Source organism: Thermobia domestica, chromosome 4, assembly GCF_964235325.1.
Source record: "Thermobia domestica chromosome 4, izTheDome1.hap1.1, whole genome shotgun sequence".
Classification (NCBI taxonomy): Eukaryota; Metazoa; Arthropoda; class Insecta; order Zygentoma; family Lepismatidae; genus Thermobia; species Thermobia domestica.
Window position 1 is genome coordinate 290,631,828 of NC_137457.1, and position 17,833 is coordinate 290,649,660.

The 17,833-nt window shown below is 35.5% G+C and overlaps 1 protein-coding gene across 2 annotated transcripts in view; it reads left to right on the forward strand.

Annotated features, from left to right (window-relative positions):
• Nucleotides 1–17,535, forward strand: part of LOC145684158 (uncharacterized) — a 71,056-nt gene extending 53,521 nt beyond the window's left edge. For both annotated transcript variants that reach the window (XM_081756128.1, XM_081756127.1), the window contains exons 2-3: nt 375–917; nt 13,498–17,535. In XM_081756128.1, coding sequence (XP_081612254.1) covers nt 529–917; nt 13,498–14,572 — 1,464 coding nt within the window. In that variant the 5' untranslated portion in view covers nt 375–528 and the 3' untranslated portion in view covers nt 14,573–17,535. The remainder of the gene's footprint in view (nt 1–374; nt 918–13,497) is intronic.
• Nucleotides 17,536–17,833: the final 298 nt, after the last annotated feature.

The following is a 17,833-nucleotide window of genomic DNA, read 5'->3' on the forward strand; positions in this document are numbered from 1 at the left end:
AGATATTAGGCTAGAGATTATAATATTCCAGTTGGTTAACATAAATTATCTTACCATAGTTCACTAATATTAATACAATTAATAATAATAATAATGACAAATATTCTAATTGTAATAATAACAAAGCAAGAAAAGTGAACTTAGATGAGCTTACAGAAATACGAATTTTACGTAATTACAGTATTCTCTTTAATATACGAATTGATGCACTTCAAATCTATAAATAACATATTCGCTTTGTAATTTTTACGTATTAAGGTTCGTATATGAATTAAGAGATTTACACGAAGTTTACAGCTAGAATTTAAGAATTTCATTATATAGGACAAAAAAAGTTTGGAGTCTAAATATTCCTTTTTCTTTGTCTTTTGCAGATACTGTTGTAAAGAACTATCTGAGATAAGTAAGAAGAATAAAAAATACAGTCATATTTTGTAAATATTTTCTTCAAATATACCACGTCTAGACGTAGTTGTTAATATCATATTGGACATTGCGAATATATCTCTAAAGATACATTATACAATAATGGAAAATGAACATAAAACTGGTTACAAAATGTGCTCAGTTTTCCTCAAAGTTGAAAATAATGATACCTACATTAAGGAAGAAACCCTGGAAATGGATAATGTCATACCCACTGAAATAAAAAATGAAATCCCGCCATTATTCACAGATAATAACATAGCAATGTATGAGAAAGTAAATTTTTCTTCAGATTCCATTGCGACAGGACCAAGTTTATGTAACGAGCTAAAACCAGACTTAGAGATCAAACAGGACATAACATTCGTAAATGTGTATTGTGAAGATGTGAAAACTGAAATATCTGACGTACTTGAAATATCAAATGAAACATTTCCAAATAACACAACAGAAGATGAAGCAGGATATAAAAGCGATTGGGAATTTCGGAGGTAATAATTGTAGTATGTCTTTTAACAATGTAAATCGATTCATGTTAGTCATATTTTTTAGGAAAATATAATGGGCATTTTTCTTTCTATGGAAATTTCTTTTCTGCATTATATATATTAAAGATGGAAACTACAGCGAATTACCAGTTTTACAAAAGTGTTTTCCATTAAGTATGTGCCCTTAAAAAAAGTAGGTTTTCTCAATTACACACTAACTTTGAAAACAATTTAAGATTCTTTATCCATGATTTTCATACCTTACATCTCTCAATCTTTGTATATCTATTACTATAACCTACCGTATTCCAAATAACTCCTACAATACCCTGTATACATGATACAGACTGATAATGACCCAGAAAATAACGTGCTTCTCTTGCACGAATTTCAGTATTTGATCTCCTTTGGAAATAGTAAGCTTAGTATGAAAACTCACGCAGTAATTCGAATCACACAATTAGCAGAAGGTTATACCTTGAATAGCATCAATGTGGGAAACACAACCGAATCAGTTACCAATCTTATATTATTATATTTCTGTATGTATCCGGTGCATGCAATAAACAAGCATTATGCACAGTAATCTTCGCAAAGTTGTTCTACAATACTTATTTTAAAGTTGCCATTTGTAAGTATAAAATAATTAAGAAAATTTTAATAATGAACAAGGAAACTGCAGTAAATAATAAAATAATTCATAATTCCCAAATTCATAAATAATTCTATCTTATAATCTGTTGGAATTAGTCGTATAGAAACGTTCGTATATTAACATATAGTGAAACTTGTCTGCCTATCGCTGTCGCTTGAGAGAGAAGCTGCTGACTTACACCAAATACTTGTATTTTGAAGCCTGAATTATTTTATAGTGCAATGCACAAAATTCCGGTGTACAAATTGTCATTCACGTATGAGTATTTTCTAAACGATATATGCAATTATTAAAATGTTTTAGTGCAATATACAGAATGTTCTTCAGTTTATATCCAATCGACTTGACAGCGATCCTGTCTCCTGCTTTGTTTCACAAGAAACATATAACCGACGTGTAATTTGCACTAGTGAAAGGCTACCGATAGTGAAAACATTATTCGGAAGGGCACGTCATTCCATATGTTATTTGTTCAACCCAATAGAGAAACACTGTACAACAAAGGACCATAAGTAGTATTGCTGTCATGCAAAAGCAAGGGGGTCCTTGGAGAAACAATGATAACAAAATGTGCCCATTCGAGGTTGCCAGCGAAAGTGTCTCTTTAGATGCTTTGTGAAATTCGTCTTCTGACAGCACAAAAGCTTACTACCCTTACGTGACATTAGCCTTAAACTAAATTTGCGTATTTCACTGTTAGACACATCCTCTTATAATGCCACTTTGCTGAAGATAACATAAACTAAAAAAGGCACTCCATGGGCAGGGTTTCAAAAGAAAAATGTGTTGTCATATTTGATGATTTAACTTTTATCTCATGTGTAGTTATACATGTAGAACATTCAGGCAATTACGAACAGTGATAGGGATGTGCCAGATTTTGTAACCAATGCAGGTAAGTTTTTCTCACGGAAATGAGACTGTCACCGAATACGATTACGAGAAGTTGGAAGGGGCACGGTGGCACAGTGATAGAGCGCTTACATCTCTGTTGTGTAGTATCCCTGGTTTAACCGCTCAATTAGGCTTGTGATGGGAATATCGTGTCTGTAAATTTTCTCGGTATACTGCGGTTTCCTCCCACATTTTCATTCACTATTCTTAATCATCAGTTAACCAAAGTGGCATAATCGTAAAACCTTAAACTGAAAGATTTTGTTTTCATGTTTACGAGAAGTTGGAGGCACATAGGACGATAGAAATGTAAACGTCAATGCTGCGTATTTCCAGCAACAAATCATGGCAGCAATCTACAGATAAACCTCTCATTTGTATATAGTCAAAAAAAGACTCCGTGAAGAAAAGCATGGACAAAAATCAAGCCCATTTTCTCGAGCTTTAAGATGACAGGAAGCACGAAACAAATCCATGTTATTCCCTTTCATGATATTAAAAATCAAATGCTCTCTAGCCCAGTTGATTTCTGCTCATTGCGATTGTTAAAACGACTCCCACAAATCGCCTTCACTGCTTTCCGAGAAGTTGGAAGAAGAAATAGAAGCTTGGATTTTTATGAGTGTCGCCCAACGTTGTTTATTTCTATGAAAATTGCTGTATCGGGAGATAATCGACAATACTGGATCCATATAGCGCTCCATCGGTCGTGCAGGTAAGGGTTCGTAAAAGCTGAGAACCCTTTTAAATGCCAAACTATAATTCAAGTCTTTTAATTTCAACGTCGTAATTATCTGTAAAATTAAGCTATTGTTTAATTCGAAAATCTGTGGTGCACATTCACAAGAAAAGTGATTTACCGTGTGAGTGTGTATTTGTTCCTTTATTTCAATATTTCTTTTTCGTCTGGCCACGTCTTCACCACCATTTTTATGGAGGAAAATAAGTGCTCAACCACGTAAGTCCCAAATTTACAAAAAGTTACCTAGTGTTATATCTACTTGCGAAATTAGTGTTTCCGACAATAAAATCTAAATTGAAAGTCATCTACGTTAGATCAATAAATTAAAGAGCAAACGTGAAATTCCAGTAAAATCTTATGAATAATTTTACTATTTTTTTAAGAAAATACGCAGATTAATTGTAAGTACAGGGATAATGATTGGTTTTAATCTAAAACCGAAATTAAGCGTGCGGAATAATCGGTACAAATTAATTTTTAAAAGAAAAAAGAACTGCAATAGGAAATATAAAGATAGGAATCTAGACAGGAAGTAATGAAAATTGTCCTGAAGATTGAAGATTTCCCCAGAAGGAAAGTGATTCTGAATAAATGTAACAATCAAGGAGACGCAAAGTAGTTCACTTTTCTTATACAGTATGTCCTTTATTTTACTCCTTACGCTTTGAAATAAACACAAAATCATCACTTCCAGAAAACACTTAGAACATTATTATTAATCATTCACCTTTTTAAAGAGAATAAACAGTAAGGAGCTATTGTGAATTAACAAGCATGCTACATTGTGTTCGTATTGAATTAACTATGAACCAAAGGGACGAGAGGAACACTAACCTGTTAATACGTTTTATTTTATGTCTGTAGACTTTAATTATATCGTCATTTTCAATATGATAGTTCCACAGATGTTTATAGGAGAGGGAAATGCTTGAAATACGGTGAAAAAAAAGGGTCTATAACTTAAGAAGTTCAGGAGATATTAACTATGAACTCTGGTGTAATTGTAGAAGATAAATAATAAGTCTTAACTTGGCAAGTTCTATGCATGTATCTATCGATGTATACATAGAAAGCAATAAACTACTATCGCCTATTGCATTTCAACACAAGTCAGTAGCCATTTCTCGTCCTTCTCCATGTATTTAGTAATATGCCAAATGAAGAAATACAACGTGAGAAATGAAGAATCACCCATACTGTAGAATGCACACAATGTGCATTTTAACTTATTATAAATGTCAACTTAGAGAAATCAATAAGTATTAAACATACGGAAATGTACTTCACATTAGAGCACAAAAACTAAGCAACTTTAAATCTGGTTTAGTAGCATAATTGGCCAAATTTTGAGGTAGACAACCTTCTAATTCACATAAAAATATATAAACATCTTTCATGGGAAAAGGAAAAGTCGCAGAAAGACTATGCCATATTAAACAGATGGCAATATTCGCCGTATTTCCTCGCCCTGATGAAGATAAGACCTAAAATGTAGAACATGCATCAGTAATATTCATCAAATGTGTCTGTTTAGTTGAATAATATATTTACAACACCCTTTTCGTCTCACAAGTAATTGCTATGTGCAGATAGAAGATTTGCTGTAAATATAAAAAGAATAAAATATGTAATTCTTTTAAATTATTTTATTTATTAATCAGTAAAACTTAACAACGAAGAAATATCTGGCCTGAAACATAAAACTAATAATAGGTTTGCTTAAACTTCTACGTTGTATATCAGAACTGAACATTTTGGTCATTTAATTAACTTGAGACTTCTTTTAAGTTATGCCAATACACATACTCTTAGGAGAATTTTTCGATATTGCATTCTCCTGAAATCAAGCCATTTTCACCCTCGTTTTCCTACACATCATTCCTTATTTTAAACTGAATTATCAGGAAGTATAACATCCAGGATAATATAGTACTCTTATTTCGTATTCCGTGTAGTAACATTACATAAAATTCATCCTAGCTTTCGTTCTTCTAGTTGCACCATATCGAAATACTTGAGATACTTCATCCGAAAACTAACGCATTTGAATTATTTTACTAACCGGTACTGTGCTATGATAGTCACCGAAACATATAAAATATCTTGCGGAAGTTTCGATAATGTAAAAAAAACTCGTTTCGTAATTTTTCAACAATAGCTTATTCTCTAGACACACAAGATATTATTAAATCACTAACAGATCTTCGTTTGAATAAACTTAGTAATATATATGATTTTGCTCCAGTTAGTTACCAACGAAGTATTCCTAAATAAAATTTTCAGACAAAAGCATTAATAAAAGCCTGTTACCGATTTTTTAAAAGAATAAACTACGTAAGAGCTCACGCATGTCGAAATAGATAACGTTTTTACGTTCGATTACAGAAATCACAGTTACATTGTTGTTGCCTCTGCCATTTAGAAACGTCTGTTAAATGCCGTAGTCAGAATAATATTTAAATGAGACTTACATAAAATGAAAGCACCTGTTAATTAAAATGGATGTTTCTGTAATCAATACTGACATAATTATGTAAAAAGATTATTTTAAAGCGTTGTGTTAAGAAGTAAGAATGTTATATTTTTTTGGTTTAAATTAACTGTTCATCTTACATGGCTTTAGGCAGGAAAATGTTATTAAACAGCAAATAAGAAAGAATAACTACAAGAAGTATGAGAAAAGCTGTACAAAACTACAAATGTTGAAAAAAAAATAGTTGTAAATGGGTAAGAGGCCAACGTAATTTGAAATAAGATGGTAAAGATTCTGTTTTCTATGGTCAGTGTAAGGTAACTGTTTAATGTAATCTGCTATATTAACTACTGAAATTATAAATTCACGTGCATAAGAAAATAGTAACAATGAACAGTGCTTGCATTGATCAGAAGTACATTATATTTCTTAATTAATAGTACTTCGTGTGACTTTTTGCAAAAGATAATTCTTGAATATTTTAAACACAACGTGCGTTGTGTAAAATTCTCATACCTATATACAGTGATTTTCGTATAAATGTTTTTCAAACCTTTATTAAAAAACAAAGGAAACAGTAAAATCTTGGCAAAATCAATAGAACTTGTATTTTTCTATTACATTAATAGTAGTTTCTAATTTATATTAGGATCTCGTAATGTAAAAGTGTAATAGGTTCGTTATAGATTGGCAAGTGATTTACGTATCTTCTTGACCAATTACATAATCCCATATATTTTTTGGGAAAATAACAGTGTTTTTTCATTGAAATATTGGAAGGGCATAAGTACAAATCTCCATGAACCAAAACTTTAAGGTCCGAAAGACCTGTGCTTGATTCATGGCGAAAGATCAGTTTCGAATCTCACGTTAGCTGTACGTGCACACCTCGCATAGCCTGTGCTGAAAGATGCGTTAAGCTCCAATCCCGCCACTACAAACTAAAATTTTAGCTAAACTGCTGTACAAGTAATCGAAAAATAATATTAACCAATAAATAATATATTGAAGTTTATTACACATTTGTTTTCACCGAGGAAATTCGTTTGCACTGATAATTCTATATGCTCCATGTTCACATTTATTCGGCTTTTAATATTATACTTCAATCGCTTAACGCATCTTTTAACATTATACTTCAATCCTTTGAAACTAGCAGGATATTTTCTTTATCCTGAAAATAACCGCGCATTTAAATTAAAGCAACAAAGTAGCTTTGTAAAATTCTTTGAAGAAAAAATTTGTTTTCGGCTATATATTTGTTCCCGGAACTAAATTATGAAAAATATAACGTACAACCGTTTGCATTAATTTACCGTGAATTTTAGATGAGTTCATATATTTTCATTCAATTAAATTTTTTTGTAAGGAAGCCCATATTATTTAACTGAGCAAACATGTATGTCTCTTTCTGCTTACCTATGTCCCCCCTTATAACTTTCTTCAAATATAATTTCAATAAAATTTGCTGCCCATATTAGATAAGGAAAGTGAGCCTATCTTTTAGGTTTACTGTGGATTCACTACAACAGCTGTAAATACAACATTTGAACGTTTCCCTTTCATACGATTCATCCCCGTACCATAGCTTGGAAAATGTTTCCGGTCTGAAGCAATCGTGCTACAAATCTACACAAAAGTTAAAGAAAATGCTAGTCGATCTGAACAGCGTGCAGCGTACAATCGAACTCCAGCCCCATAATTTTCCACATAACTTCACGAGGTTATAATACAAGGAGAGATACACCCATTCAAAACAATTTATCCAGTGCAATAATCACTTTAGCTCTTTGCACAAGCTACTCACTCTAAAACTCTGTTTTATATCTTGGGTGCTTCATCGCTTCTGCCCTCTGTCTGACATCACAGCAATCGCAAGTTTGAAGCCACACATAATACGTATTGAGAAAGGTAATGTACATGTTTCTTACTCTATCCAGAATAGTTCCAAGACACATCCACTGGCACAGTTTAATGTGTGCTGTTAGAAATGGCAAAACGGCTCAGTGAACATGCACCTGGATTGGTGCGAAATTTCATTTTGAGTGTAGACAAGATACGTCAAGTGTCGACATTGGTCACTTTGGACTACCTTTGGATGAGGTACCGATTTTGTATGGGAAAGGCATCCGAAGGTGTTCACAAGAGCATTGTTTTCAAATGCCCTCCCGGCATTCGCCTGGTTTGACTGCGGAAAGCCCGGAACAAATATCACACTGGATAGTCTCTCGCTAAAGTCTATCCAAGTCCCGCCAGAATGGAACAAGAACTCTTGGGTTTTCAACCGTTTCCTTCCTTTGACCCAACAATTGCTGGTAGAGTGGCTGTGAAATTTAGGCCCTTGACGCCTCCATTCCGGAACCTCACCTTCGGAGTTCTTTGCATCATCTACAAACAAGCCATTATGTACATTTCCATTCCATTTCATAACATTCTGCCAACGTTCGCAGCATCCGTTGTTTCCGGATTTGTTTTTGACATGCATTTTTTCACATGCTACTTCCCATGTATCTCCACGTAACATGTTCTGTTGATTCATACAACAGTAGTTCTTTCAAAGGTCTAATACATCTCGTCATCTTTTTTCCCAACAGTATAGCTTCTGTAGCAGCTATAGGTTATCATCTATCTTAAACTATTCGTTATGAACGTGGTTCAATACCTAGCACTTCTTTCAAGTTAAACAAAGTCGGCCCTTGTGTTTATTTCACGTTTTGAAGTTGGCCAGCTCTAATAGAAGTATTGTCGAGACGCCACTGTTTCCGAAAATTACAGTTTCCGCATGTACAATTTTATATTTCGCTATACTTTCAAATAATTATTTGCTATACCTTTTGAGTTGTAGTATGCGCAAACCGTGGCATGAACCTATTAATATAGCTACCAAACTGTAAAACTAATGCCAAAGCGTTTCCCCTCAAAACTGTTCAAACTTTCGCGATTGTTTCAGTGAGAGTAAAATATGCCCATGTTTTCACTTAGAATTTCAGAAGCATCAACACATGGTTCGGCACATGCTCTTTTGTATTAACATATTTATTTTAAAAGATTTCTGTGCACTAGGAGCTGCGTTGAGCCCTTTCAAATTTAGTGACACTCCTATATATATATATATATATATATATATATATATATATATATATATATATATATATATATAGATAGATAGATAGATAGATAGATAGATATAGATAGATAGATAGATAGATAGATATTAGGCTGGACCATTTATCTTGATACACCCTTCTTACTTTTCAACTACTAGATAAAAATTATCTAAACTTTTTAATAGTGCGAAACTGTAAGACGAGAAAATGTTTGACACACTGTGCAATACTATCAAATTAATATTGAAGCTACGAACATATAAGTAATCTTTTTAAAGAGGCACTTCTTGAGGTTATTACATATTTCAAATCTACATGTTGAACGAAAATTTACAACGTATATAATATTACAAACATTCATATCTTGGAAACCTCTACAACTATTAACATAACTGAGATAGATGCAGCAAAAAACACTCAAATTATCTTAATCTTGAATACTATGATCGCATTTTAATGTATTTGAAATGAAGGATAATAAGGAACTGAAAATTTGCCATTTTTCAATGAGATTCGTCTCAGAACAGTGTTTGCATAAGATCCACTCTAATCATATAGAGAGTTTTAAAAACTATAATGTTTACAGCAATTTCGTATCAGATACCATTTCCGAGATTTAGAAAGGACTGGTCAAGTTTGGAACAGTCATGAATTTTTGTGAACTTGTAGTTACATCTACTTAAACTATATAAGCAAACGAAAGCGAGAAATGTTTTACACACTTCCAAAGGTCTCACTTATATAACATTTTAAGCTGAATAGCAATTATTATCATTTTGTTTCTATTTGTGCAATATTTCCAGGTACCTAATTCTCTATACATCATTATATCCTCTATACAGGGTGGTCATGCATCAATGACAGAAAATTGCGGCTTCGTTTGGCCGCTAGAGGCATCTGAAATGTCACATTCCGAGGCTGCCTTTTGCAATATCGCGAGAACGGAGAGAAATAGGAACGTCGGGTCAAAAGATTTCAAAGGAAACCCCATCCGAAGAATCCAATTATGCGTGAGTGATGGCGAAGCAGTGGCGGCGCCAAGGGGACCACAAAGAAAGTGGATGAAACGCGGGGAAAAGTGAACAATTTACACTGACAAACTGTAGGAGGGGATGTTACATGGAACATGCAACTACAAATGTTAGTGAACAAAGGCAACAATGGCTACGCAGTAGCCATAGTATGGGAGGCGGAATGTAGGAATATCTTTGTAGGAGCATCTTTGTAACGGAGAGAAATAGAAATGTCGGGTCAAATGATTTTAAAGAAAACTCCATCCAAAGAATCCAATTATGCACACGCACTGCGGAACAGTGGCGGCGCATGGAACACTCTTAGTGATGAAACGTGCAGATCGTACAAAACACGTATGGAAGAAGAGAGAAGATTTACTGTAAAAACAAGATGTATTGTACTTACCGTGGTGAACATAATGCCATCCTACAAAAGCTGTTCAATATGTCCTCCTTGTTCATCAAGATAGAGAGTTAGACGATGGGGTGAGGGTTCTCTGACTGATGGCAATACCGCTGGAGTTTTCCGTAGTGTGGCAAATGCAGCACATATATGCTGGCGAAGATCTTCAAAGTAATGCACGGGCCGTGTATACACGAGACTCTTCACGTAACCCCACAGTAAAAAAATCTAGGGGATTCAGGTTGGGTAAACGTGGGGGCCATGCTCTTCTGCCATACCATCTATCCACCTGCATGGAAATGTTTCGTTCAGATATGTACGAATGGTGTGATATGAATGGGGCGCAATCATACATAAACCACATATACTGTCGTTTCCACACTGGCAAGTCTTCAAGTAGAATAGGTAGACCCTGGGTCAGAAACTGGAGATACTCTATTGCTTTCAAACACTATGGTAAGAAGTGTGTCCCACAACGTTGTGGCCAATCATACCAGCCCACACATGCAATTAGAAACTCTGTTGTAGCTTCGTCTCGTCAATTCCATGCGGGTTGTTGGGTGTCCATCGATGGTCATGGTGGGCATTTGTGATGCCATCCCATGTGAATAATTCTTCATCCGAGAACAACACCTGTGCTAGAAAGGTGAGCGATGCACGGCAGCGGTGGTATAACGGACGACAAAATCGTCGTCGGGCTTTATAGTCACCATCGTATAAAGCATGCGTTCGTTGTACGTAGTATGCTCTGAGATTATTACTACGCAAGTGATGTAAACGTATTTCTGCCTTGCTATTTGTCGGGTACTAATACTGAAACTCACATGTCGCAGTACACTCTCTTCCAATGCGGGTGTTCGAACACGTCGTCGCCTCGGAATATCTGTTGGGGAGGAATAACCCAGTGTACTGCAATCGCTAATGGATGCGAATAAACATCCCCAGTCCTGCAATTTTTAGATCTGCGTAGCGTTACGCGTATAATCTGCGTGCCTCTCCCTCATTACCTTCCGCTAAACCGGTCATCAAATGCATACACGTCATTTCGGTTTTAGTGTATACTACCCTAATCATCGTGGTACATTACACACAGCACTTGTCCGTTCCGCGTTTCTCAGCATCAACACTGTTTCAGACGACAAAAAGTAAACCTCATTCTCATACACACGGGTAATTACCGTGACTGTAAAGTTCAACACTAACACGCTTGTGCTGTTACTGTGATTGCCCCATTTGCTACGAATGGACTGTGCGCTGTCCTCTGCACCTTCAATGCTAACGCTCTAGTTACCCACGCTTTTACCACTGCATATAGTTAGCTCTGCAACCCGACGCTCTGCACGCTCCCTTGTTCCACCTATGTGCCCTCTGTGTTCGCACATGTACTATACAGTACACCTAGAGTTTTATTTCTTGCTCCTGATTGCTTTCAAGTAGTTGTGTTTTCACCAACTTCAACTTTTCTCCGCATTTCATTCACTTTCTTTGTATCCCATTGTTTCGCCATCAGTTATACATAATTGGGCTCTTCGGATGGGGTCCCCTTTGGTATCTTTGGACCCGCCATTCCTATTTCTTTCCGTTACAATAATTCCTATAGTGTCCCTACAGTGTAGCAATTGTTGCCTTTGTTCATTAACGTTTGTTACTGCACATTACATTTAACATCCCCTCGTACATATTGTCAGTATAAATTTTTCACTTTTCCCCGCATTTCATTCATTTTCTGTGTGGTCCCACTGGTCCGCCACTGTTTCGCCATCACTTATGCATAATTGGATTCTTCCGATGGGGTTTCCTTTGAAATCTTTTGACCCGACATTCCTATTTCTCTCCATCCTCACGATATTGCAAAATGCCGCCTCGGAACGTGACATTTCAGATATATCTGGCGGCCAAACGAAGCCACATTCACCCAATGTTCATATGACATTTTTTGCTTCTTTTTACCTGTAGAAGCATCTCCCAAATTTTCCGTCATTCATGCATGAACTCCCTGTATATACAAAAAAAAACATCTATGTAACTGATTGTGATACTTACCAAAGAACTTTTCCAATACAAATCTTTTTGAAAAAGAGCGAACTTTCAATTCCTTGTAACTTTGTTTCTACTAGTTTGTAATGCATTATAAGCGGATTGTACTAATCGCTGCTAGGGTACTTGGGTTACACATTTTCCCGTCCATCTCTTTTGTGTTATTGTTGGGAAAGCCTCCACGATTTCAGAAGCGTCACCACGTGATTTCCCTGAGTAGATGGTTGTAATGTTACAAATATTACAACTAGAATTTTATACCTAAACTGTTATTTTTTATGCAGGTTCCTAGAAACTTAATAACAAGGGTATAGGAAAACTGTAAATTGGATTTCTCGCCAAGTACTCTTAGTGTATTTAAAAACTAAAGTTGATATGGTTTTTGACTTAAAAACTACTACACATATACCAATGTATTTTATGATTACATTGCTATTCATTTTCTGATACTAGGTTGTCTTGTTTTCTGTTTTCCTTGTACACTGTGTTCTAATGGACATATTCTTACCTCCGTATGTGAATTCTAATTATCTTAGCATGTAAGGTGTACATGTGTATGTGTAAAACATCAAAAGCCAATTTACCTCATTTTCAAACTTAAATAAACTACTCAAATTTGTAATTAACATCTATGAAAATTATTCATGGGATGTTCGGCAAAATCTAAGAAAAAAGTCCTACATTTCTGTAACTTTTGCTACTATTTTTTATATTTCAGTAGTACTTTATGACTCATACTATATGAGTTCACATTTCTTATGCTCTTACATTCGTGACAAAAATGACAATATAGTTATCTCTTCTTAATTTACTTTATATTAGAAACTATAAAATGAAACCTGATTTACTGAAAATAATCGTTATAAATCAAATGAACCATTAAAATGATGTTCTTAGATACTATCAAATTGTTACTCTTTACATTTCTCAATGGAAACGTGCCGAAATTTTAGATATATATCTCAATTTTCACATTTCTACATTTATCAGCAAGGGCGAATTATGATATTACTTCAGTCGTGATAAACTCTCTTCTCAACAAGTAGTGCCCAGCTATGTTTATAACAATCAGAGGGTTAGGTTTTGCACCTAAATTATTTTGAGAGATTTATCGTAGCTTTCAATTTCAGAATTAATTTCCATCTAACAACTTTCAAATTCTTAGTGTTCTTAATTTTCTTATGTAGAGGACAAATGCAGCCATACATATTGGCTAAAATTAATAATTTTATTTAATGTATAAATTTTCAATGTTTCAGGACTCTCGGTGCGCAACAAAATGAATGTGACGAAACCTCTAAGTACATTTTTAAATCAGAAGAACATAGTTCAGTGCAACCAAGGGAAGCAACTTTCTCTTGTCACGACTGTGGAATGAAATTTAATGAAAAAGAAAAGCAGAAAACACACGTTTCATCTCATACTAGTCATAAGCCATATGTAAATCAGTTTGGCAGAAAAGAGCTTAACAAGAGAACTACCTTGATGAAGCATGTAATATCACATGCAGTTAAAAATCCCCACGCTTGCGAGAAATGTGGCAAGAAATTCAGTTCCAAGTACGCATGCAACAGACACATGAAAAAACACACATTTGGAAATCCTTATAGTTGCGAAATTTGTGGCAAATATTTTTCTAGACATTCTGTTTTAAAGATTCATTGGCGTATTCACACTGGCGAGAAACCTTATTGCTGTCATGAATGTGGTTTAACGTTCAACCAAAGGGCTAATTTCTTAAGGCATAATCTTAAACATGGCGGTGGAAATCGCTATAGATGTGAGATGTGTGGTAGAACATATATTCAGAAGTCTAAATTAGAAGCTCACATCCTAACGCACACAGGTCAAAAACCGTATGGTTGTCAAAGTTGTGGTAAAAGGTTTTATGAGAAACAAGTTTTAATAAGGCATATATTAATTCATTCTGATGATCCACACTGTTGTCAGGAATGTGGAAAACAATATGGTGACAAACATTCATTCAAAAGACATATCTTAAAACACTCAATTGGGAACTCAAATAGGTGCGAGATCTGTGGCAAAACTTTTAGTGCAACCTTTTATATGAAAAGATATATGCTAATACACACAGGAGAAAAACCTCATTCTTGTAATGTTTGTGGTAAATGTTTTACTCAAAAGAGCAGTTTAATGAGGCATGCTCAGACACATACAGGTGGAAAACCTTATTCTTGTGATCAGTGTAGTAAGGCGTATACTCAAATGTCTAGGTTAACAGCTCACAAGTTATCCCATAAAAACGTGAATCTGTATCCGACCAAAAACTTTGCGAAATATGAGTCCATACATACAGTTGACAAATCATATTAGTCCTAAGTGTTATTAACCAGGGATCTATTCACTAGTTGTACGCACTATTCAATCATAGTTTGGATCAATATTTTTCGTTTCTCTGTATTCAACTTCTGGCGTCTGATCATATATCATGTCTATTCCCTTTTCAAATTTCGCGGCACAATTCCCTTAAGTTGTATACTATCTCCTTCGTTTCTTGTCTTCCACAATAGCATCTTCTCTTTTTCTATTTCTAACACTAATATCTTTGGTACTTTATATCAGCGTTTGCCAACCGGTATGTCGCGAGGAAATCGAAAAATTATTAATTCTATAACAACCAAATTGCAAGACATAGGAACATTTATATTTAGGCTATTAGTATTTAATATTATTATGGTCCTCTACCTCTGTCCTACAGTCAGCCAAATTAAAAGTCACGAAGAAAGTAAATTAATTGATGTGAGGAATGATCGAAATTAGAAGCTCTAGCCAGACTTAGCATCATTCTGCATTACTCTTCGAAGAAAATATCCAGCTATTTGTGCAAACACTGTGAAAGTTCTCAATCTTTTTTCTACATCCTACTTAAGTGAAGTACGAGGGCTAGTCAAGAAAGACTTGGACTGATTGTTTTTCTAGGCAATTTAATATTACTCAGCAACAGGCACATGATCCTTTTCAAAATAGACCCCGCCCATTTGAATGACTTTTTCATTCGAGTCTTCCAGTCCTCAAACACGTGTCGCAGGCCTTTCTTTGAGAGGTCCTTCAAAACCGCCTCCGATGCCTTCAAAACTTCGGAATTATCGGAGAAGCGACGTCCACGCAGTCTGGATTTTAAGGCAGGGAATAGAAAAAAGTTGCACGGTGCGAGATCTGGGCTATATGGTGGGTGTGGCACACAGTTGATATTGTGCTGATGTAGGTATTCGAGGACAGCATGTGCCACGTGTAGTCTCGCGTTGTCATGGTGGAGTCTCCAGCCGCCATTGCGAAGGTTTGGTCGTTTCTTCGCAATGTGCTGCCGTAAGGTCTGAATGACTGACACGTAATATGTTGCAGTTACAGTAGTGCCGGAGGGAACAGCATGTTAATACACCATACCAAGATGATCAAAGAACGAGATCACCATCACCTTGCCTGCCGACTTCACAATCTTTGCCTTTTTTGGTGTGGGCGAACCTGGTGTCTTCCACTGCGTACTGGCTTGCTTACCCTCAGGATCGAAATGATGAAGCCATGACTCATCGCCGGTGACAATTGACTCGATATAGGCGTGTCCACCATCCTCAAACCTTTGCAACAGCTCCCTGCAAGTCTCCACTCGAACGGCCTTCTGCTCTGGTGTCAGGAGTTGCGGAATCCATCGAGCACACACTCGGCTCATGTGGAGGTGGTCATGCAAAATTGTGAAGGCACTGCCATGAGATATGCGTAGTGCGGCTGCCAGATCGTCGATACTGATGCGGCGATCTTCTCTAACAATGACTGCTGCCGTTTTATGTTCACCTCAGTAACAGCTGACGCTGATACACCTGGGCCACCAGCTTTCGTGATTGTCATTCGGCCCTCTTTAAACTCTTTGAACCACCAGGACACGGTACTTCGTGGCAGAGCGTCATCTTTGTAGGCTGCTCTCAACATTCCTAGAGTTTCTGTCGCACTTTTTCCCAGGCGATAGCAGAACCGCAGAACCGTATAGCTGCAAATTGTTCATCTCGTAATGACTCCATTTCTTCTACAGGCGACTTCTAGAGGCGGTGCAGAACATCACCTGCAATAAAAAGTCGTGGTTACCAAACATGCAATGATTCCTTAACAACATTTTATACATATGCACAGCAAGACCCACCCTACTTGTATGCCAAACTATGAAGCTCCAGCGTTAACAGAACTCCCGGGAAAAAAATCAGTCCAAGTCTTTCTTGACTTGCCTACGTAGTATTTTCTGTAATGAACACAAACAAATTTAAGAGCAGGTTACAGCTCTTAACTGAAAAACGATACAAGGATGTGTTCGTCAACTATCCGTCGACAATTGAAGAAAATTATGAAAGAATATCAAGCTCAATTTGCAGATTAATTTCGCTTCGTGCACCAACTTGTTTTAATTATTTTTGAAAAATTGTAATTTTCATATATTATTATTAAATAATTGTAACCTTTAATAGATAATATTGAGAAAATTGTTACATTGTCAATACTATTCAGCAATTCTAACCCTCATATAATATTTAGAAATTGTAACTTATAGGTAAGTATGTTAATAAATTATAAATTTCATATTGTGTTAATTTTCTGTACTTTTTAATGTTGAAAAAAATATTTGTTATCATTGTTATGCCCATTATTGCTCTATATTGTTGCAGCCATTTTCGTAACTTGAAATTTAAAAATATCATTCCATCCTTTCGACAAAGCAAACATACCTACAAATTACCTAAACTCGTGTTTTAAAAGTACAAGAGAATTGTTTGTTCGTTCGTTATTTAATTATCTGCCTTTTTAGTCAAAGGTTGGATACAGACTTCGGTAAAAAAAAAAGTGTATTTTTAAAAATCTCTCTCTTATGTTTCATCGTAATTATTTTCTATTTTTAAATTAAAATGAAAAATAAGCATAATGATATATCACGGGGAAAACCAGTGATAGAGCTTACTTCTCTGTGAGAAGGAGGTCAGTAATCCCAGAAAAAAAGTTACCGCGGTATTTTATATTTACAAATAATTATATTTGTGAGTGTACCTCAAAAATTCAAGTTACACCCGCAGTGTATCAAAAGTTGAAAAAGTCTGGGAAACATTGCTCTATGTAATGATTTAGTTTTGAACTTGTAAGTTTTTGTTTATCTTGGTGAATGTTTCTCTCATGCATGGTCACACTCTATATGCACGGAGTAGTCAAGAGAACCTTCAATTCTACAGTAGTATTTATGGCCAAAATCTTATATTTTCTTGTTAAAATGTCCTCTTTATTTAATATAATTTTTTTTAAACGTTATTCCATCTGCTATCCTTGTTGCCTTAGAGTCGTTTAATTTTAACTACTCTTACACAAAGTATTTGGTCTAGGAATTAATTCGTGCGGGTGGACAAGAGATGGCGCAACGAACGGAGCGTCCCACAGTTCCTTGTATCCACACATGTGTTGCAAACCCCTGTCATCGCGTATCGTTCGTAGTATAGGGCAGTGGATTAAAGCGTCAACAACACCAGTTTGTAGTTAAGTGAACATGGCGCAATTTGTGCCTGATAAAGTGTTTTTGCGGGGTGTCCTGCTGCATTACTTTAACAT